Source organism: Magnolia sinica, chromosome 11, assembly GCF_029962835.1.
Source record: "Magnolia sinica isolate HGM2019 chromosome 11, MsV1, whole genome shotgun sequence".
Taxonomy (NCBI): Eukaryota; Viridiplantae; Streptophyta; class Magnoliopsida; order Magnoliales; family Magnoliaceae; genus Magnolia; species Magnolia sinica.
In genome coordinates, this window is record NC_080583.1 from 9611918 (window position 1) to 9629340 (window position 17423).

The window sequence follows — 17423 nt, forward strand, 5'->3', positions numbered from 1 at the left end:
AAAAAAATGAGGCAGATCTAATTCTCAGGTGGACCACAGAACAGGAAAACAGTAGTGATTGAATGTCCACCATTAAAAACCTCTGAGGGCCCACTGTAATGTTTTTAAGATATCCAACCTGTTGATTAGGTCATACAGACCTGGACGAAGGGAAAAACAAATATAGGCTTGATCCAAAACTTCCATGGCCCTGAAAAAGATTTTAATGGTGTGTGTTCAATCAACACTGTTTCCTATGATGTGGTCCACTTGAGAATTTTATCTATCTCATTTTTATGCTCATTTTATAAAATTATCTAGAAAAATGGATGGATGGCATGGATGAAACACATACATCATGGTGGTGCCTCAAAGCACCGATGGCCACTAGCCTTTAAAAAAACATTTTTAATGATTTTTCTAAATTCAGATAATTTGGTAAATAAAAAATTTAATTAATTAATTGAAATTTTCAATGAAAATATAATTTTAATTTTAATTTAAAATATTTTTTTTAACTGCAATTCTATCAGTATCTTACTTCGGGTGTAAGCTCGCGGGAGTAACTGTCTTAAGGGAGTAATTGCTAGGAGTCTTTGTTGACGTGGTATATTTTTTTTGGACCCACCATGATGTATATGTTATATCCACAACGGTCATCCATTTAGCCACGTCATTTTGTGGCATGAGCTAAAAAACGAGGTAGACCCAAAGCTCAAGTGGACCACACCACATAAAGTTAAAGCCACAATGAGGCCACCGTTGAAACCTTACTGGTCCCACCCCATGATGTTTATTAGCCATCCAATCTCTTCATAAAGTCACACAGATTTGGATGAAGGGAAATACAAATACAAGCTTTATCTAAAACTTTTAATTCGAAAGAAGTTTAAAGACCACCGTAACAAAACTAAATCATGGTCAGGTCCAGGAAGGTTTAAACGTGTATGATTCTGTTCCCACTTTTTTGTTTGTGGTGGCCCACCTGGGTTTTGGATCTGCCTGATTTTTAGAATGCTACTCTAATATAGTCTTTAAAAACAGATGGACGGAGTGGATTTGTCACAGACATCTCTTTGGGCCCCACACAGCCCGGGTTATCCGAGGCACATTCCATCCGCTCTCGTTTGACACCGCCGGACAGTAATCCGTCCATCCCACTGTGATGTATCTGTTTATCCACGCCGTCCATCCATTTTCTCAGATGATTTTAAAGTATAGTCGCAAAAATGAGGCTGATACAATGCTCAAGTGGACCACACCATAGATGACTCTTGCATAACTTGCATTTAATTCAACCCAAGCTCACTATTTCGTGTGGTCCACTTGAGCGTTATATCTACCTCATTTTTGGGATCATATCTTAAAATGATACGAGAAAATGGATGAATGGCTTGGATAAACAGATACATCACGGTGGAATCCACAGGAAGCCATATATGAACGGAATACTGTCACTGCCACCGTTTCATTAAAAACGCGTTTTTTTTAATACTTACTGATATTTACTAACTTGCCCTTTCGTATTCTTGCTTTCATTGGCAATGTTCCGTAATTAACTGTAGTTTGATGGCGTCTTCTGTAGTGCTTCTTTGGCATCTCTGACGAGAGAGACGGGCCCGAAAGTCGTGAAGGGAGACCCGTCTGCAAGGAAGGCCGAAACGCCCAGGGCCGCGCACGCTAGCAACAACCACCCTTTCACTCCCACTTTCGCCGTCAGCGACAGCTCCCTCAAGTTCACTCACATCCTCTATAACCTTTCCCCCGCTGGTAAATATTCTCAAGCACACCCCTCTAAACTGCGCCGTAGGTGTTCTAGTCAGACTACACGTGGAGAGAAAAAAGTGCGAGGGGTTGTCAAATGACCCGAGGGCCCCCGAGGACTCGCGGTATTTTTAGCATTCACCAAAGATGGGCGAGGCTATTTTGGTCATTAGATAGACTTAGAGTCGTCTGTGTGCTGTCAGCAGTCGGCATGGCTTTTATCTCGTGATAAATTAAGGGAAGGTAAATACCAGGAATTTGTCGGTGATTTCAAATTATCACGATAAATTTGTTGGTGATTTCAAATTATCACGATATATTGAGTTGGAAAACGCGGGGGAAACGGCCAAGCGTGCATGAAATCCACCCCGTCCATCACGCACATCACCACTCTTTTAGTCTTGATCCCAAAATTCAGACTGATTCAACACTCAGGTGGGCCACTCTATAAAATTACAACTAGTACCTCTAAAACAAAATATTTAAATTTCAATGTAATTCATTTTCCTCCAGTTTCACCCATTTACTTCCATTTACAATCTCCCAGGCCAGCTAAAATGATTAGTAACATGGAACTAACACATACATCACGGTGGGCCCATGGTTTTAGCCACCTCAACACAGTGACCTCGTGCTTTGCCACCAACTACAAGCTCTTATCAAAGTGGCACATGTGTGCAACAGCTAGTCATTCATTAACTTGCAAGTGTAGCCACACCCTTGGACCCATTAGTCTAGGGTTTGTTAGTTGTTATTAAAAGCATGTCAATTTTATTGACCAGTGAGATTACACCATCACACTTCAAAATTTGAGTGCGAAGTGTGCACCTTTAAACCTGAGTTTTGAGTCTTAACTCATATATTATATGTACTTAATTCATTCCATTATATAATTATTTGGAGATAAAAATAATATTTGTTTTACATTCCGATTAAGTCCATTCACATTAGTTCATACAAAATGATTTAAGCACTAACATTTGATTATTTTCAACATTCACAAACATTCAATCAACATAAATTAAGTATCATTCATTAGTCAATACAACTTACTAGTGAATACTTACTATAGACTTAGAACAATTCAATTAAATAAAATTAATTAAATGCTTAAAATCCTATAACTAATAGCATAATTAATTATATATAAATCAGAACATTTTAACAAGTAAATTTTCAATTAAATAATTAGAAACGGTCCAAATGCGGTCAGTCCCTCTTCTGATGGGCACATTGATGTCTCACACGTGATGTACACCAGTTCGAGCATAATTTCATGTTTTTATGTCAACTCATCAACTAATTGCTCATATATATGATTTTTTTAGTACTTAAAATGTAAGCTGGTCAAGCTTAGTGAGAAAATCCAGCATGGTTCATGCTTATTGAAATTAAGATATAATAAACTAATTGTTCATCGCTATGATTTTTTTATCAATTAAAATATAAGCTGGGCAGGCTTAATGAGAAAATCCAGCATGGTTCATGCTTATTGAAATTAAGATATAATAAAAACAGAGTGTTCACAATGATATGAATGCATAAGATGAGATGATCGTCTATCTCCTTAGGTTGTAAATCGTCAACCCACATCCACCCATTAGGTAGGCTTCCACTCTTGGTAGGCCTGAGCATAACACGCATCTGGTAACGATCTATCAGAATTGACAATGCAATATGTTTGTATGATGGATGATGTATTTATGCATAATTTTTATAACTACCATAAATACGGGCCTTTATCAGAATATTCATACGTAAATTCAACGTACAATTATCATAATTCAAGCAATTTGGCACAATTTAAAATATGATTTAACATAACATATATTCACTGTAGTTAAATCAACAACATCATAACAAAACACCAAACAATATATGAATCAATCAAACCATTACAAACAATCTATTTTAATTCTAATAATAATGAGACATGATGAAATTACTCACATGTGTCCAATAATGAAGATTTTACAAGAGAGTTTGATTGATTTGTTTTCAGAACTCTTAGTAATTTATATTCACAATATCATTATTGATCCGATTATTTTACAGTAGAGACCACTTTGGATAAAAACACCATTGGTGATAAGGCCTGTAGATTGTTAATACGAACCATTCATATGCTTATTTACTTCTAGATTCTAAAATTGAATGGCAAAGGATTGATCGGATTAGTGTGGTCTATCAATTTTGATTAATTAGAGTAAATAATTGAAAATCTTGATATAATTTGATCACAAAGATTGTTTGGACCAATCTGACCCGACCAATTTTATGAATTCAAGAGCTTTAACATGATTCAAGATTGGTATTAGATCTATCATGCTATGATCGAGGTGGCTCACTGAATGACCGAATCATCAAGAATCTTAAGGTGTTGGCATATTTTACTTATAAAAATTAGATGAACGGTGTGTATCTAACCATACATACACTAATGACCCATATCGACCTTTATCCCAAGTCATACCAACCCTTGCGCAGAAATTTAAGTTCACTTTATAATATCCTTCAAATCTAACAATACAATAGCCGTATGGCTGATCTGTCCTGTACACTGTATTGTTCAGATAGGCTTTACATTAATTATTATGATTTATAAAAAGTCAATCTATCTTAGAATCATAAATTAAATAATTCATTATTGTACGAAGAAGGAAAATTTTTGCATATAGGTTAAATTGCATAGGAAAAGATACTTCTTATCCAGGTATGTACGATGGGTGTAACAATAGTCCAAATCATCCATTGCACTAATCTGACCAAATATTGCATTAAATATATTAAAATTACAAAGGTACTAACCTAGAATCGCTTTCCCATGAACTCTCTCTCTCTCTCTCTCTCTCTCTCTCTCTCTCACAATTGTAACAGTAGGATATCTTTTGGTTTCAAGTGTAGCAAAATTTAATAATAATAAAAAACCTCTTGCGACTCTTTTCCTTAAAAGCAAGAGTCCACTAAGAAGTTGAGAGATACGGGAAGAGAGTTAGATATAAGGGGAGAGAAGATAGGGATAAGAAAGAGCTGAGAGAAAATCTCTCTCCCAATTTAAATTCAAACTTAATTTTTTAATTTTTTATTAGAATTTAAATAATAATTTTTTTATTTTTTATTAAAAACCATAGGCATAGCACATATGGATTGGGCACCACTAGTGTTGCTGGGCTATTGTGGGCACCGGTGGTTCCAAGTTGGTGTATGCATCTGAATTTCTCCATCCGAGATGAAAATGAGCAGGAAGAATTGATGGACGGCATGGATATGCAACCCATACATCAAAGTGGGCATTACGGTCAAGGCAACACCCAATGCCGAATGCTGTGGATCCCAGGCTATGGGCTCCATGGTGATGTATGTTCCTTACATCCATGCCATCCATCCATTTTGAAATCTCATTTTAGGGCATATTTTCTAGAAAATGAAGCAGATCTAAATCTCAGGTGGACCACACCACTAAAAAGTGGTGATTGAATACCTACCATTAAAAACTTCCTAGGCCCCATAATGTTTATTTGTCATCCAACCCATGTTGATAAGGTCACAAAGACCTCGATGAAGGGATAACACAAATATCACTTCATCCAAAACTTCAATAGCCCATGATAAGTTTTTAATGATCAATCACTTTTGTGGCCCACAACAAGTTTTTAATGGTAAATTACCACTTTTTCATGTGGTACTGGTCCACGAGATTTGGATCTGCTTCATTTTTGAATCATGCACTAAAATGAGCCATTAAAACAAGTGGACCGACTTGATGTAAGGAACAGAGACCACTTTGGATAAAAACACCATTGGTGATCTGACCAACCGAAGTTGCGTCCCTACTAACGTGTTACCCAAGTGACACCTAATCCGCTCTCTCTAAGAGGGATGCCGTTTGGTTACTGGCTAGTGACCCCAACAGCAGCAGGTGGTTGGTATCAAAGTTCTGCAGGGCTTACTTACTGTAATATTTATTTGTCATCCACCTAAGACTTTAATCAACCTCTATTTTAGGCTCATGTCCTAAAATGAGTGGACACAATGGATGGATGACATAGATAAAATACACACATCATGGTGGGCTTGTAGAGCTTTGAGACCAGCTAGCTGGATGGTGGGTCTGCGTGACTGCGTCCCTAGATGCTGGATGTTTTTTTTTTTTTTTTTGCCTTTTATTTTTCTTTCTCATGGGGCGAGATCTACTGAGGTGAGTGATTCCTGTCTGTGGGACTAGTGATGTAGTTTTCTTAAATCCATGCTGTCTATCCATTTTGGCGGATCATTTTAGGACATGTTAGACAAATGTAATAGATCCAACTCTTAAAAGTATTATACCACTCAGAGCTGGGCACGAGACGGCTCAACAACTCGATCCGTTCAGACCCAACTCGATCCGAAACCGACTTGACTTGGATTCGGGTATATATATAATTTAAAAAAAAAAAAACTCTAATTTTTAAGTATTTGTAATCCTATACACCGACCCCGAACACACCCCAACCTGATCTTGATCTCTCATCCTCCTCCTCTTCCAAACCTGGTAACCACCTGCCACCTCTCTCTCTCTCTCTCAATCCGAATCAATGCCAACTCAAACCGACTTGGTAGTTTTGACCGGGTTAGACTCGCTCCTGATTAGTCCACTCTAGACCTAGATTAGGAACGGTTCAAGCATGCTGTACTCGCTACCGAGTCGAGTTAAGTTCAGATCAAGCCTATTTCAAAACCGGATCAAGTTAGGTCAGCCCTAACTTGGTCCAACTGGACTCGATGCCTACGTCTCTATTCCACGGGAACAAGTGGTGATTGACTACCCTCCATTAAAAACTTCTTGGGAGCTAGTGGAACTTTTATTTTCCATCCAACCTGTTAATAAGGTCACGAAGGCCTGGATGAAGGGATCAAATAAATATCAGCTTCATTTAAAACTTCTGTGCCCCACAAGAAGTTTTTAATATTCGATAACCACTGTTTCGTATGGTGTGGTCCACCTAAAATGTGCATCATCTTCATTTTTGGTACCGTAACCTAAACCAATCTTTCCAAACGGATGAACCGCATGGATTTAAGTATAATACATCCAGGTGGGCCCCACAGTGAGTAATCCACTCACCTCAGGCATCCACCGAAAACTCCCACCCTTATTCAGTGAAAAATCCAATGGGGTCCGTTTGGCAGAGCTATACGAGCAAGCTATAAAGTTTGAGCATGGTTCATTTGTTGCATCGAGCGGAGCACTAGCGACGCTCTCAGGAGCAAAGACGGGTCGCTGTCCAAGAGACAAACGCGTCGTTAAGAGCGAAACCACCGAAAAAGAGCTTTGGTGGGGAAAGTAAGTCGTCCACTTCTCTCTCTATCTTTTTATATTCCTCCCTTAATTTCATGCCATCATCCAAACCTTCCTTTTTCTGGGAATTTCATTGCTTCTGTTTTATAGGGGCTCACCTAATATTGAAATGGACGAGCACACGTTTATGGTGAACAGAGAAAGAGCCGTTGATTACTTATGTTCCTTGGACAAGGTATGGTACGGTCTGTGTTCTTTATTTGAGAGGGATTGCATGTGCCCAGGGCTGACAAATCTACTCCGTCCATCTGTTTATAAAGACCACAATAAGATATAAGTCTTAAAATCAGGCAGATATAACACTCAGGTGGGCCACCACAAATGAAACAGTGGGAATGGAAATGTCTACCGGTGAAACCTTCCTGGAGCTGACCATGATGTTTATATGCCATCCAAACCGTTCATATGGTTATTACCACTCATATGAACTGTGGGAATAAATATCATCATGATACAAAACTTCCGTCAGCCCCGGTGTTCAATCCCCACTGTTTCATGTGGTATGGTCCACATGAGTTTTGGGTGTGCCTGATTTTTAGTTTCCAATTATATTATGGTCTTTAAAAATAGATGGACGGAGTGGATTTGTCACGGACATCTCTGTAGCCACACAGGTATATCTATGTGCCCATGGGGCCCAGGCAATCTGCTTCTTGTGATTTATTATTATTGATTACATTCCTTTGAGGCTTTGACCATTGTCTTTTATTAGGGATTTTTTTTAAAAAAAAATTTAATGTCATTCATGAACCATGTTCAAGTACAAAGTCTTCCCTGGTGTGAGTCTTTGTTGTGGGACCCGGTGGACTGCCTATCATCAGCAATGAATATTTTTATGGGACACGGTTTGGCTAGTGACCTGAACATCAGCCAGCTAGCTGGTGTCAAAGATCTGTGGGCCATGCCATGATGTATGTGTTTTATCCATGCCGTTCATCCATTTTTCCAGATCATTTGAGGGCACAAATCAAAAAATGAGGTAGATCCAAATCTTAGGTGTACCACACCACCAAAAATAGTGGGCATTGAATGCATGTTGTTGAAAACTTTTTAGCATCACAAAAGTTTTGGATGAAGCTCATATTTGTGTATTCCTTTCATCTAGGTCTGGGTGACCTTATCAACAGGTTGGATGGCCAAAAAACATTATAGTGGGCCCTAGGAAGCTTTTAATGATGGATGTTCAATTAACATTGTTTTCTGATGTGGTTCACCTGACATGTGGGCCTGCCTCATTTGCTGGGCTTATGCCTTAAAACGAGCTGGTAAAATGGATGGATGGTGTGGATAAAACACATACATCGTGGCGGACCCACAGAGCTTTGACACCACTAGTTGGCTGGTGTTGGGGTCACCAACCAAACTGTGTCCATTTTTTCGTCGCCCAGAAGTCCATGATCAAGTACAATCTTCTCCTAATTTGAGATTTTGTAAAGTCTTAGTGGACCACCTATCATCATTCATCAATAATGACTACTTCTAGGTCTGAGCCCACAGCCTTGTGGAAGAAAGGGTGTATTTCAAAGTTGTGGACTTTGGACCCAGCTTAGCTATGAGAAGAAAAGAAAAGAAAATGAATGTTTGGGTGTGGGACCCAAGTGGACCACCTATTCTATTTAGTCCAAGTATGAATTCTTCTCATGGCATGAGGAAAAGATTAGAAAATGATTATTTGGGTGGGACCCAAGTGGACCACCTATTCGATTTAGTCCAAGTATGAATTCTTCTCATTGCATGGGGAACAGAATAGAAAATGATTTTTTGGGTGGGACCCAAGTGGACCACCTATTCTATTTAGTCCAAGGATGAATTCTTCTCATGGCAAGAGCTTTTGCATCTGGCTGGGTGCATGACCTATCATCAACAACGACAGTTTTCTTCTGTCGCAAGTGGACCATCTATTATATTTAGTTCACTTTTCTATCTTCATCTTTGCTTTGCATTTCATGATTACAAATTTATTATATTTACCCAAATGGCATTATTGGCCTTAATATCCATTGGTAGTCTACCATACCACCAATTCAATGCCCCTCTCCTGCACTAAGAATTGTAAAATTTGTGGGACCCACATGTGCATTGGTGGCCCCCCAACTGAAAATGGATGGATACAATCATTCCAAATGTGTTTCCAGCTGGTAAAAGTTGGATCCTATCATTTCTAGATGGGAACAAAGAAACACTTGAACTTGTGGTCTATTGCACTAAGAAATGGAACCTCCATGTATGGTTCCCTTCTTATATACATGAATTGTAATTCATGTATATATAGTGATAAGGAAAGACTTCAAGTCCCTACATTGTGTGAGACATGTGGAGGAAAGCACATGAATTCTACTTACTATACTTTTCTTTCCCTACGCATCTTCTACCTCTCCTACTCATCTACTTCTACTTCTGCTCCTCTATTTCTACTTATCCTTCTTCCTCTTGGACTCTACTTCTTCCTATTGTAAAGATGTATAGATAAATGCATTGAGCAAAAGGATCATATGGGATCACATGTTGAAGTGTGAATGCCTCTCATCTCTCTCCTTGGTTTTTGAATTTCTTCATGGTATTAGAGTTTTGATAACCCAACTCAACACCACACCTTAGGTAACTCCAAATGAGTCAACTCAGTTCAAGGAGTTGACTCAGTTCGGAGTTACCGTGTTCATCACATCCCCTAATACCTTTCATTTGTTTTCTCTTAATTTCTCCACACAATCCCCATCTCCAATCTCTCTAAAAAAATCTGAGTGAAAAAAAAAAAAAACCTTTCTTTCTATTTTATTTTTTCTCTTCTTCCAGTGCCTCGTAGGTATACATACTTCCATGCCCTTCAGTTTTAGTGTTCTACAAGAATTCTTTGATTAATTTAAAGTCTTAAAAGTTGAAAATCTTCTCACTAAAGACCGGTCAGTCAAACTTATATAGGATGACAAAGGTGAGACAGTGTCAAATTCATTACTCACGTCATAAAAAGAACGTGATCTTTTCCTGTGTTCAAGTTGAAATTTTCTCATTGAAGACCTGCCGGCTGAACTCATATAGGATGACAATGGTGAGTCGGTATCAAATTTATTACTCACGTCAAGGAAATAATATGATCTTCTTCTTCGCAACGGATTGTTGATATCTTCACTAAGCCTCTTGCAAAGGTTGTTTTCGAAGGATTAGGTGCCAAGTTGGGTGTGTTGTCAGACTATCCTCCAGCTTGAGGGTGAGTGATAAGGAAAGACTTCAAGTCCCCATATGTGTGAGACGTTTGGAGGAAGTTGCATGAACTCTACTTATACTCTATTTCTACTTCTACTTCTCCTACTACTTCTCATACTCCTCTACTTCTACTTCTATTTCTCTACTTCTGCTCCTCCCTCATGGACTCTACTTCTTATTGTAAAAATCTTTAAATAAATGCACTGAGCAAGAGGGATCACATGTTGAAGTGTGAACACCTCTCATCTCTCTTTCTCTGGTTTATGAATTTCCTCATGTAGCACATGATAGGTGGCCCTTCTGATTACGCGCTTTTATTTTTATGAAGCTTGACTTGTACTGTTGTCATGATCACATTGATAAAGATCGCTTTCAATTAGAAGGGTGCCAGGAATTTTATAGTGGAGAGATACCTCTCTTTCATTTACAAACAACACCTCCAAGGAATTTTAGGTTCTTCTACAATATGCTTTGAATCGATTTCATGAATCTTAGGATCCTCCAGAAAAGACCCTGAATGTGTTTCATGAATTTTAGGATCTTCTACAAGAGGCCTTGAATCGATTTCATTTTTTACTGCCGGGACCCACATTATCCAAGATCCAGACTCTTGGTTTGTTGGGCTATGCTCCCAAATTCTTCTAAATTGGGAGCCCACATAAACATTTTGTAAGAGAAATAAAACAACATTTGGAAGAGATTTGTGGTATGGTTCATCCATGTTAGGATGCAACAGGTTAGTGTTCTCGATTACTGAACCATGTTCACATCACTTGTAATGGAAATCCTGATCATGTTGTGTCCAGCCTTCAGTCGAGATCCGATAGTTCATCTACATTTTAGTGTCTGAAATTGTTCCAGTACAATAGAGATGCTCTGATGCTACCCGAATTTCATGCAGTACAATTGTCATAGTGGCATTCCTCATGTCTTATCTTATATTTCTTGAAACTAATCTCAAATGGATCCTGAATGTGATTTTGAATTCACAGGTGTTTGTGAATGATCAATTTCTGAACTGGGATCTAGAGAATCGAATCAAAGTCCGGATTGTCTCTGCCAGAGCTTACCATTCCTTGTTCATGTACAACATGTAAGTATTAGAATGGAATCATCTACCCCACTTCTTCAATGGCCCACCAGTGCAAGATAAGTCTTCTTAACTTTAGGGGTCGTTTGGATGCTTGTAAATGGGCCAAGTTGTAACTGTGTTGGGATGACCTTTTTGTCTGTAAATCATTTACAGGTTGTAAATGAAATCATTTATAGGCTGTAAATAATTTACAACATTTACCCCCATCTCATTCATAGGCAAAAAGTCTAGATTTCATTTACAGGCTCTCCATTTATAGCCTAACGACTATAAATGGAAAGATTGGCTCTTCATTTGAAGGACTTGAAATAATTTACAGGCTATCCAAACACAGATAATCATTTTCAGCTTAAAGCCAAACAGAATAGGTTGTAAATGATTTACACATGTAAATCATTTATCACTTATAAATCATTTACAACTTAAACCATTTACAGGCATCCAAACAACCTCTTATCATTATGCTAGTGTATATATATATTTTTTCATTACTGATGAAGAAACAGCGAGTAAATGATATGTTTGAAAGATGACAAATATGGTATGGCTAATGGTATAGTAGAGTACACAGCTGATAACCGCGTGGGTGGCAGGTGCATCCGGCCCACACCTAAAGAGCTGGAGGAATTCGGTACTCCAGACTTCACAATATACAATGCTGGGCAGTTCCCGTGCAACCGTTACACCCATTACATGACATCATCCACTAGCGTAGACTTTAACCTTGATAGAAGGGAAATGGTGATTCTCGGAACCCAATATGCTGGGGAGATGAAGAAGGGTCTGTTCGGCCTAATGCACTACCTCATGCCTAAGAGAGAGATCCTCTCTTTACATTCTGGCTGTAATATGGGGAAAAATGGCGATGTCGCCCTCTTCTTTGGATTATCAGGTATTGTTGAATTGTTGCAACATGAAACCATGGCCTGCCATTTGATACGCTATCTTCTTTGCCCTTATGTCTTGTTACTTTATTTTGATAATCTTGGTTCTTTTATTTTTTTATTTTTAATAACATTGGCGGTTGATTAGTTTGCTTTGATCTTTATTTTAGGCACTGGGAAGACTACTCTCTCGACTGATCACAATCGGCTTCTGATTGGAGATGATGAGCATTGTTGGGGTGACAATGGTGTTTCAAACATTGAGGGAGGTTGTTATGCAAAGTGCATTGATCTTTCAAGGGAGAAAGAGCCTGATATCTGGAATGCGATCAAGTTCGGGACTGGTATTAGTCTGATCTAGTTATTTAATTTCTCTATTAGTTGTGTTTGGGTGTGCAACCAATCAGAAATTACAATTTGGTTATTTCCAATTAAATAGATGAATAATGCAATTCAATTCAATAGCACATACAAAGGCACCATTTCTACTTTTGTGTTTGTTTTCTAATGATTGGTATATGCTGGCAGTGCTGGAAAATGTTGTGTTTGATGAACACACTCGAGAGGTGGATTATACAGATAAATCTGTTACAGGTATACACATCTGAAGGCTTCTCTAATTTTGGTGATTACATATTGCTATGACAATTTAGTACAGCTTTGATTGGGAAAGTAGGCCAATATAGGAAATAAATTGGACCAATGAAACTAAGGGCAATCATGGTTTTTAAGATTTGGACGAGTCCGATATGACTCGTCCAAGCGATTTGGATTTTGTACTACCTGATCCCATTTGGTGCCATGTGTCAACTCCCTGAGTCACCCCTGATTGGGGCCTGACTTGTACGAGTTTCGATTATAACTTAAGATTGAACGAGTAGATCCGAGTGTTTGAGTCTAAAACCATGAAGGCATTTTCTTTCAATACTTGTGAGTTGTAGCAAGAAATTACTTCTCTATTTCAGCAATTTTAGTTAAAATTTGAGTGAATTTATGTAATCATTCATTTAATTTTCAATGTTAACAATTTGTTGACCTGTCTAATTTTTATCAAACACTTCTTACTAAACATGGATTGGATGAATACGATCCTGAATACGATCCCCCGATGGAAAGGTGTTAGATCATGGCTCCATATGTATTGTCAATGGTTTAAACAAACAATGTTGCATTGATCCCTAATCCCATCGCTTCCAGATTCAATTCTTATATAATTTAAAAAATAATGAATTTGTATTGTCGGTGTTCTTGCAGAGAATACTCGTGCTTCTTATCCGATCGAGTACATCCCCAATGCGAAGATACCATGTGTTGGCCCACACCCGAAGAATGTCATCCTTCTTGCTTGTGATGCGTTTGGCGTACTCCCTCCTGTGAGCAAGCTGAGTCTAGCACAAACCATGTACCACTTCATCAGTGGCTACACTGCATTGGTACACATTGCATACTCAATTCTACTTCAATTCCATCTGTCTAATGAAAATGGTTGTTGAACGCCTATGGCTCGTTTTAGTAGGAGACCCCATGTAGCACTTTGGTGACGCCGTGTTCTATGTTAAATAGGTTGCAGGGACGGAAGAAGGCATAAAGGAGCCTCAGGCTACCTTCTCAGCCTGTTTTGGGGCCGCATTTATAATGCTGCACCCCACCAAGTATGCAGCCATGCTAGCTGAGAAGATGAACAAGCACGGCGCCACGGGATGGCTCGTCAATACTGGCTGGTCTGGCGGAAGGTATAGATCAAAACCATATTTTAAACACTTGACTTGATTCAATGTCTAGCTGGGTCGGGTTGACTCAACGACTCGAACAAGCCTTAAGTAGACTCAGTTGAGTTACTAAGATTTAAAACTATGATCATATGCATTACATTTTGTGGATGATTGTGAGCTATGGTTATACATTGAACTATGATTGTAAGACAATCTTTATAGCTGTTTTGATTGCAATCATTTTGATTAGTTGACAGCCATCTGATCAAAGATCAAACAGCTGTGAATGGGATCACACCAATAGAAACTTCTCTCACTCATGAACATTAATTTGTATGAACTTTTGCAGCTATGGCTCAGGCAGCCGCATTAAGTTGATGTACACTCGCAAAATCATCGATGCTATACACTCTGGCAGCCTTCTGAATGCAAAGTACAAAAAGACGGAAGTGTTCGGGCTCGAAATCCCATCAGAAGTTGAAGGCGTTTCTTCAGATATTCTAGATCCAATGAACATGGTGAGTCATCCCAATCCTTGTAGTCCATGGGGCCCAGCATTGCTGGAAAACAATGCAAATCGGTCATTTGGGTGCCTGTAAATCCTTAAGTTGTAAAGGGATTATAGGTAATCAGATTACATGAGTTGTTCGGATACCTGCATTTCCCAGTAAAGGCTTTATAGGTTGTAAACACTTTATAATTTAAAACCTGACAAAAAGCCATGTTTAAGATTACAGGTCAAGTCTTTGCAACTAAAAAAATATTATACATAATAGAACACAATAGTTGATATACACTCATGACGTGTGGGGCCTACCTAATGGATACAGTTCATCCAATCTATTCATCATATGCTTCCCTTGATGTTCACCTATGACCCCAAAAAAACAGCTTGATTGATCATCAAAGGATGGGGCATCAACCATTAAAAAATTTCAGATTGCATTTGGGGCCCACTATGATAAGTGGAGGACATCCAATCCATCTAGTGTGTGCATGCTTTGATGCTCTCCTAGGGCCCCCAAAAAAATCAAGTGCCTTTTTTGTGATTTGCTAGTTTTTGCAAGATTTACCACCCCAAGCTCTACATGGTGTGAATACCTACTTTATAAATTATAAATACTTTCCAAGTTAGCCAAAGTAAACAGATTACGACTTAAAAGCCAAACAGAATAACATGTAAACACTTCATACTAAAAACTCTTTTCAAGTGTTTATAGCTTAACTTTACAAGCATCCAAACAATCCTTTAAATTGCTTATCGGATAAAACATTTGATTGGTTTTTGGTGTGGGCAGTGGTCGGACAAGAAGGCATATAAGGACACGCTCTTGAAGCTGGCGGGTCTGTTCAAGAAGAACTTTGAAGGGTTTCTGGATTACAAGATCGGCAAGGACAACAAACTAACGGAGGAGATTCTCGCAGCGGGGCCCATATTCTAATTAAATCAAGTGGAGGAGGAAATAAGAGATTTTTGTGAGATTTTGAATTTTGAAGGAGGTTATAAAAGAAATAAGACATTGGAATAAGAAGAGTAAGATTATGTTTTTAACTATAGCTTGCATTATTTGTACCCTTTCTCTCTACATTCAACTTTAATTTTATATGAAAATGATCTTCTTGGATTTGTCTCCTCTTGTATTTTGGTTAGGTTGTAATTTTTATTCACAGTCATTCATCTTCAATGGCCCACCTCTGGTGGGGTCCTCCAGATGGATGGTTTGGATTAGACTACCTTGATTAAAACTATAGCAGTCTTGTTGCTTCTATGTAATTAGTTAGGATGAAGGCAGCTGATTCGGCCACCTAATTCCATTAAAGGACTGGTTCTTTACCTGTGTTATCTATGGTGGGGCCCATCAGATGAATGGCTTAGGGATGGCCACATCTTGGCGCCAGTTATTATGACTCATCTCTTATTAAAACTGCTACATAATTAGTTTGAATAAGGGTAGCTGATTTGACTGCCTAATCCTACTTAACAACAAGAAATCTAGAGTGGGCCTACACCTCACTCACCTTTTGTGGGGCCCATCAATTGAATGGTTTGGGTAGCTTCCCCTTTGTACCTGTTGTTGTGCCTCATCTCTGATCAAACGGCTATTTAAATAGTTTGAATAAGGGTGGCTGATTTAGCTACTTAATCCTCTTAACAACAAGAAATCTAGAGAGGACCCAAACCTTGATCAGCCTGCCAGATGGACGGTTTATATAGCCCCATCCTTATGCCAGTTGGATCACAACCGCTACGTTATTAGTTTGGATAAGCAGGGCTGATTTGGATGCCTAATCCCACTTAACAACAAGAAATGTAGGGTGGACCTAAACCTCTCTCACCTCTGGTGGGGACAACCAGATGGATGGTTAGGATGATTTGGCCCACCTAATTCCTCTTAACAACAGGAATGTAGAGTGGGTCTCGACCTGGCTCACTTATGGTGGAGCCCACTAGATGGATGGTTAGGATACTTGTTCCGTGCCTCACCTCTGATTACGGGAACGGTTTAGATGAGGCCTTGGTAACAACTTAGTGGGTGAAGCCCTAACCACACAGGGCTCACCTTGATGTATTTATTATATATCTACGCCGTTGTTTTTTTTTAGTTCATTTTAGGGCATGGTCACAGAAATGAAGCAGGTCCAAATCTCAAGTAGGCCACACTACAAGAAAAAGTGGTCATTGAATGCCCACCATTAAAACTTTCATAAGGCCCACTATAATGTTTATTTGCCATCCAACCCGTTGATTAGATCACACAGACCTGAATGAAGGGAAAACACAAATATCAGCTTGATCCAAAACCTTTTGTAACCCCCCGGAAATTTTTAACGGTGGGGATTTGATCTTTTATTGTGTGGTCCACTTAATATTTGGATGTGCTCACCCTAAAATGAGCTGGAAAAACTATGGACGATGTGGATATACAACACATGCATCAAGGTGGGCCCCACGATCAGGGCTTCACCCAATAAGCTGTTACTGGGCATCGCCTAATCCTCTCCCTCTGATTACAACTATGTGAATTAAGGGTGAGTCTCAACTTGGCTCATTGGTGGTGGGGCCCACCTAATGAACGGTTCGGATTGCTAGAACCTAGTGCCAATTATGCCTCATCTCTGATTACAATGTCTTCTTAACAGGCTAATTTCACTCAACAACAAGAATCTAGAGTGGGCCACTTCACTCAGCTGGCCCACATATTACTGTGATGTTATTGCTTGAGAGAGAATCTAGAGTGGGCCACATTGCTTAACGGACGACTCAGATGCAACTCGTGCGAGGGACTAGATCAGAGTCCGTTCTGGCTCGCACCACGAGTCAGTAGTGAAAAAATGGCCAACTTGGCCCGATTAGAACGAGTTATCCTCTACTAGGCTGAGTCCTGACTCAACTCAGACCCAATGAGTCAATCTGAGTAGCTGAGTCTTCAATCCATGATGGTGCAGTTTTT

At 39.0% G+C, this 17423-nt stretch overlaps 1 protein-coding gene across 2 annotated transcripts in view; it reads left to right on the forward strand.

The window, feature by feature from the left end:
• The window catches only part of LOC131218775 (phosphoenolpyruvate carboxykinase (ATP) 1-like), a 38366-nt gene extending 22884 nt beyond the window's left edge, over window positions 1-15482 (forward strand). Inside the window, exons 3-13 of one of the 2 annotated variants that reach the window (XM_058213558.1) lie at window positions 1565-1749; window positions 6913-7066; window positions 7172-7256; window positions 11275-11375; window positions 11969-12267; window positions 12430-12603; window positions 12788-12853; window positions 13514-13692; window positions 13823-13992; window positions 14321-14489; window positions 15270-15428. In XM_058213558.1, coding sequence (XP_058069541.1) covers window positions 1565-1749; window positions 6913-7066; window positions 7172-7256; window positions 11275-11375; window positions 11969-12267; window positions 12430-12603; window positions 12788-12853; window positions 13514-13692; window positions 13823-13992; window positions 14321-14489; window positions 15270-15413 — 1726 coding nt within the window. In that variant the 3' untranslated portion in view covers window positions 15414-15428. Of the gene's footprint in view, window positions 1-1564; window positions 1750-6912; window positions 7067-7171; window positions 7257-11274; window positions 11376-11968; window positions 12268-12429; window positions 12604-12787; window positions 12854-13513; window positions 13693-13822; window positions 13993-14320; window positions 14490-15269 lie in introns of both variants that reach the window. The other variant, XM_058213560.1, reaches the window with a different exon arrangement.
• The last annotated feature ends 1941 nt before the right edge of the window (window positions 15483-17423 follow it).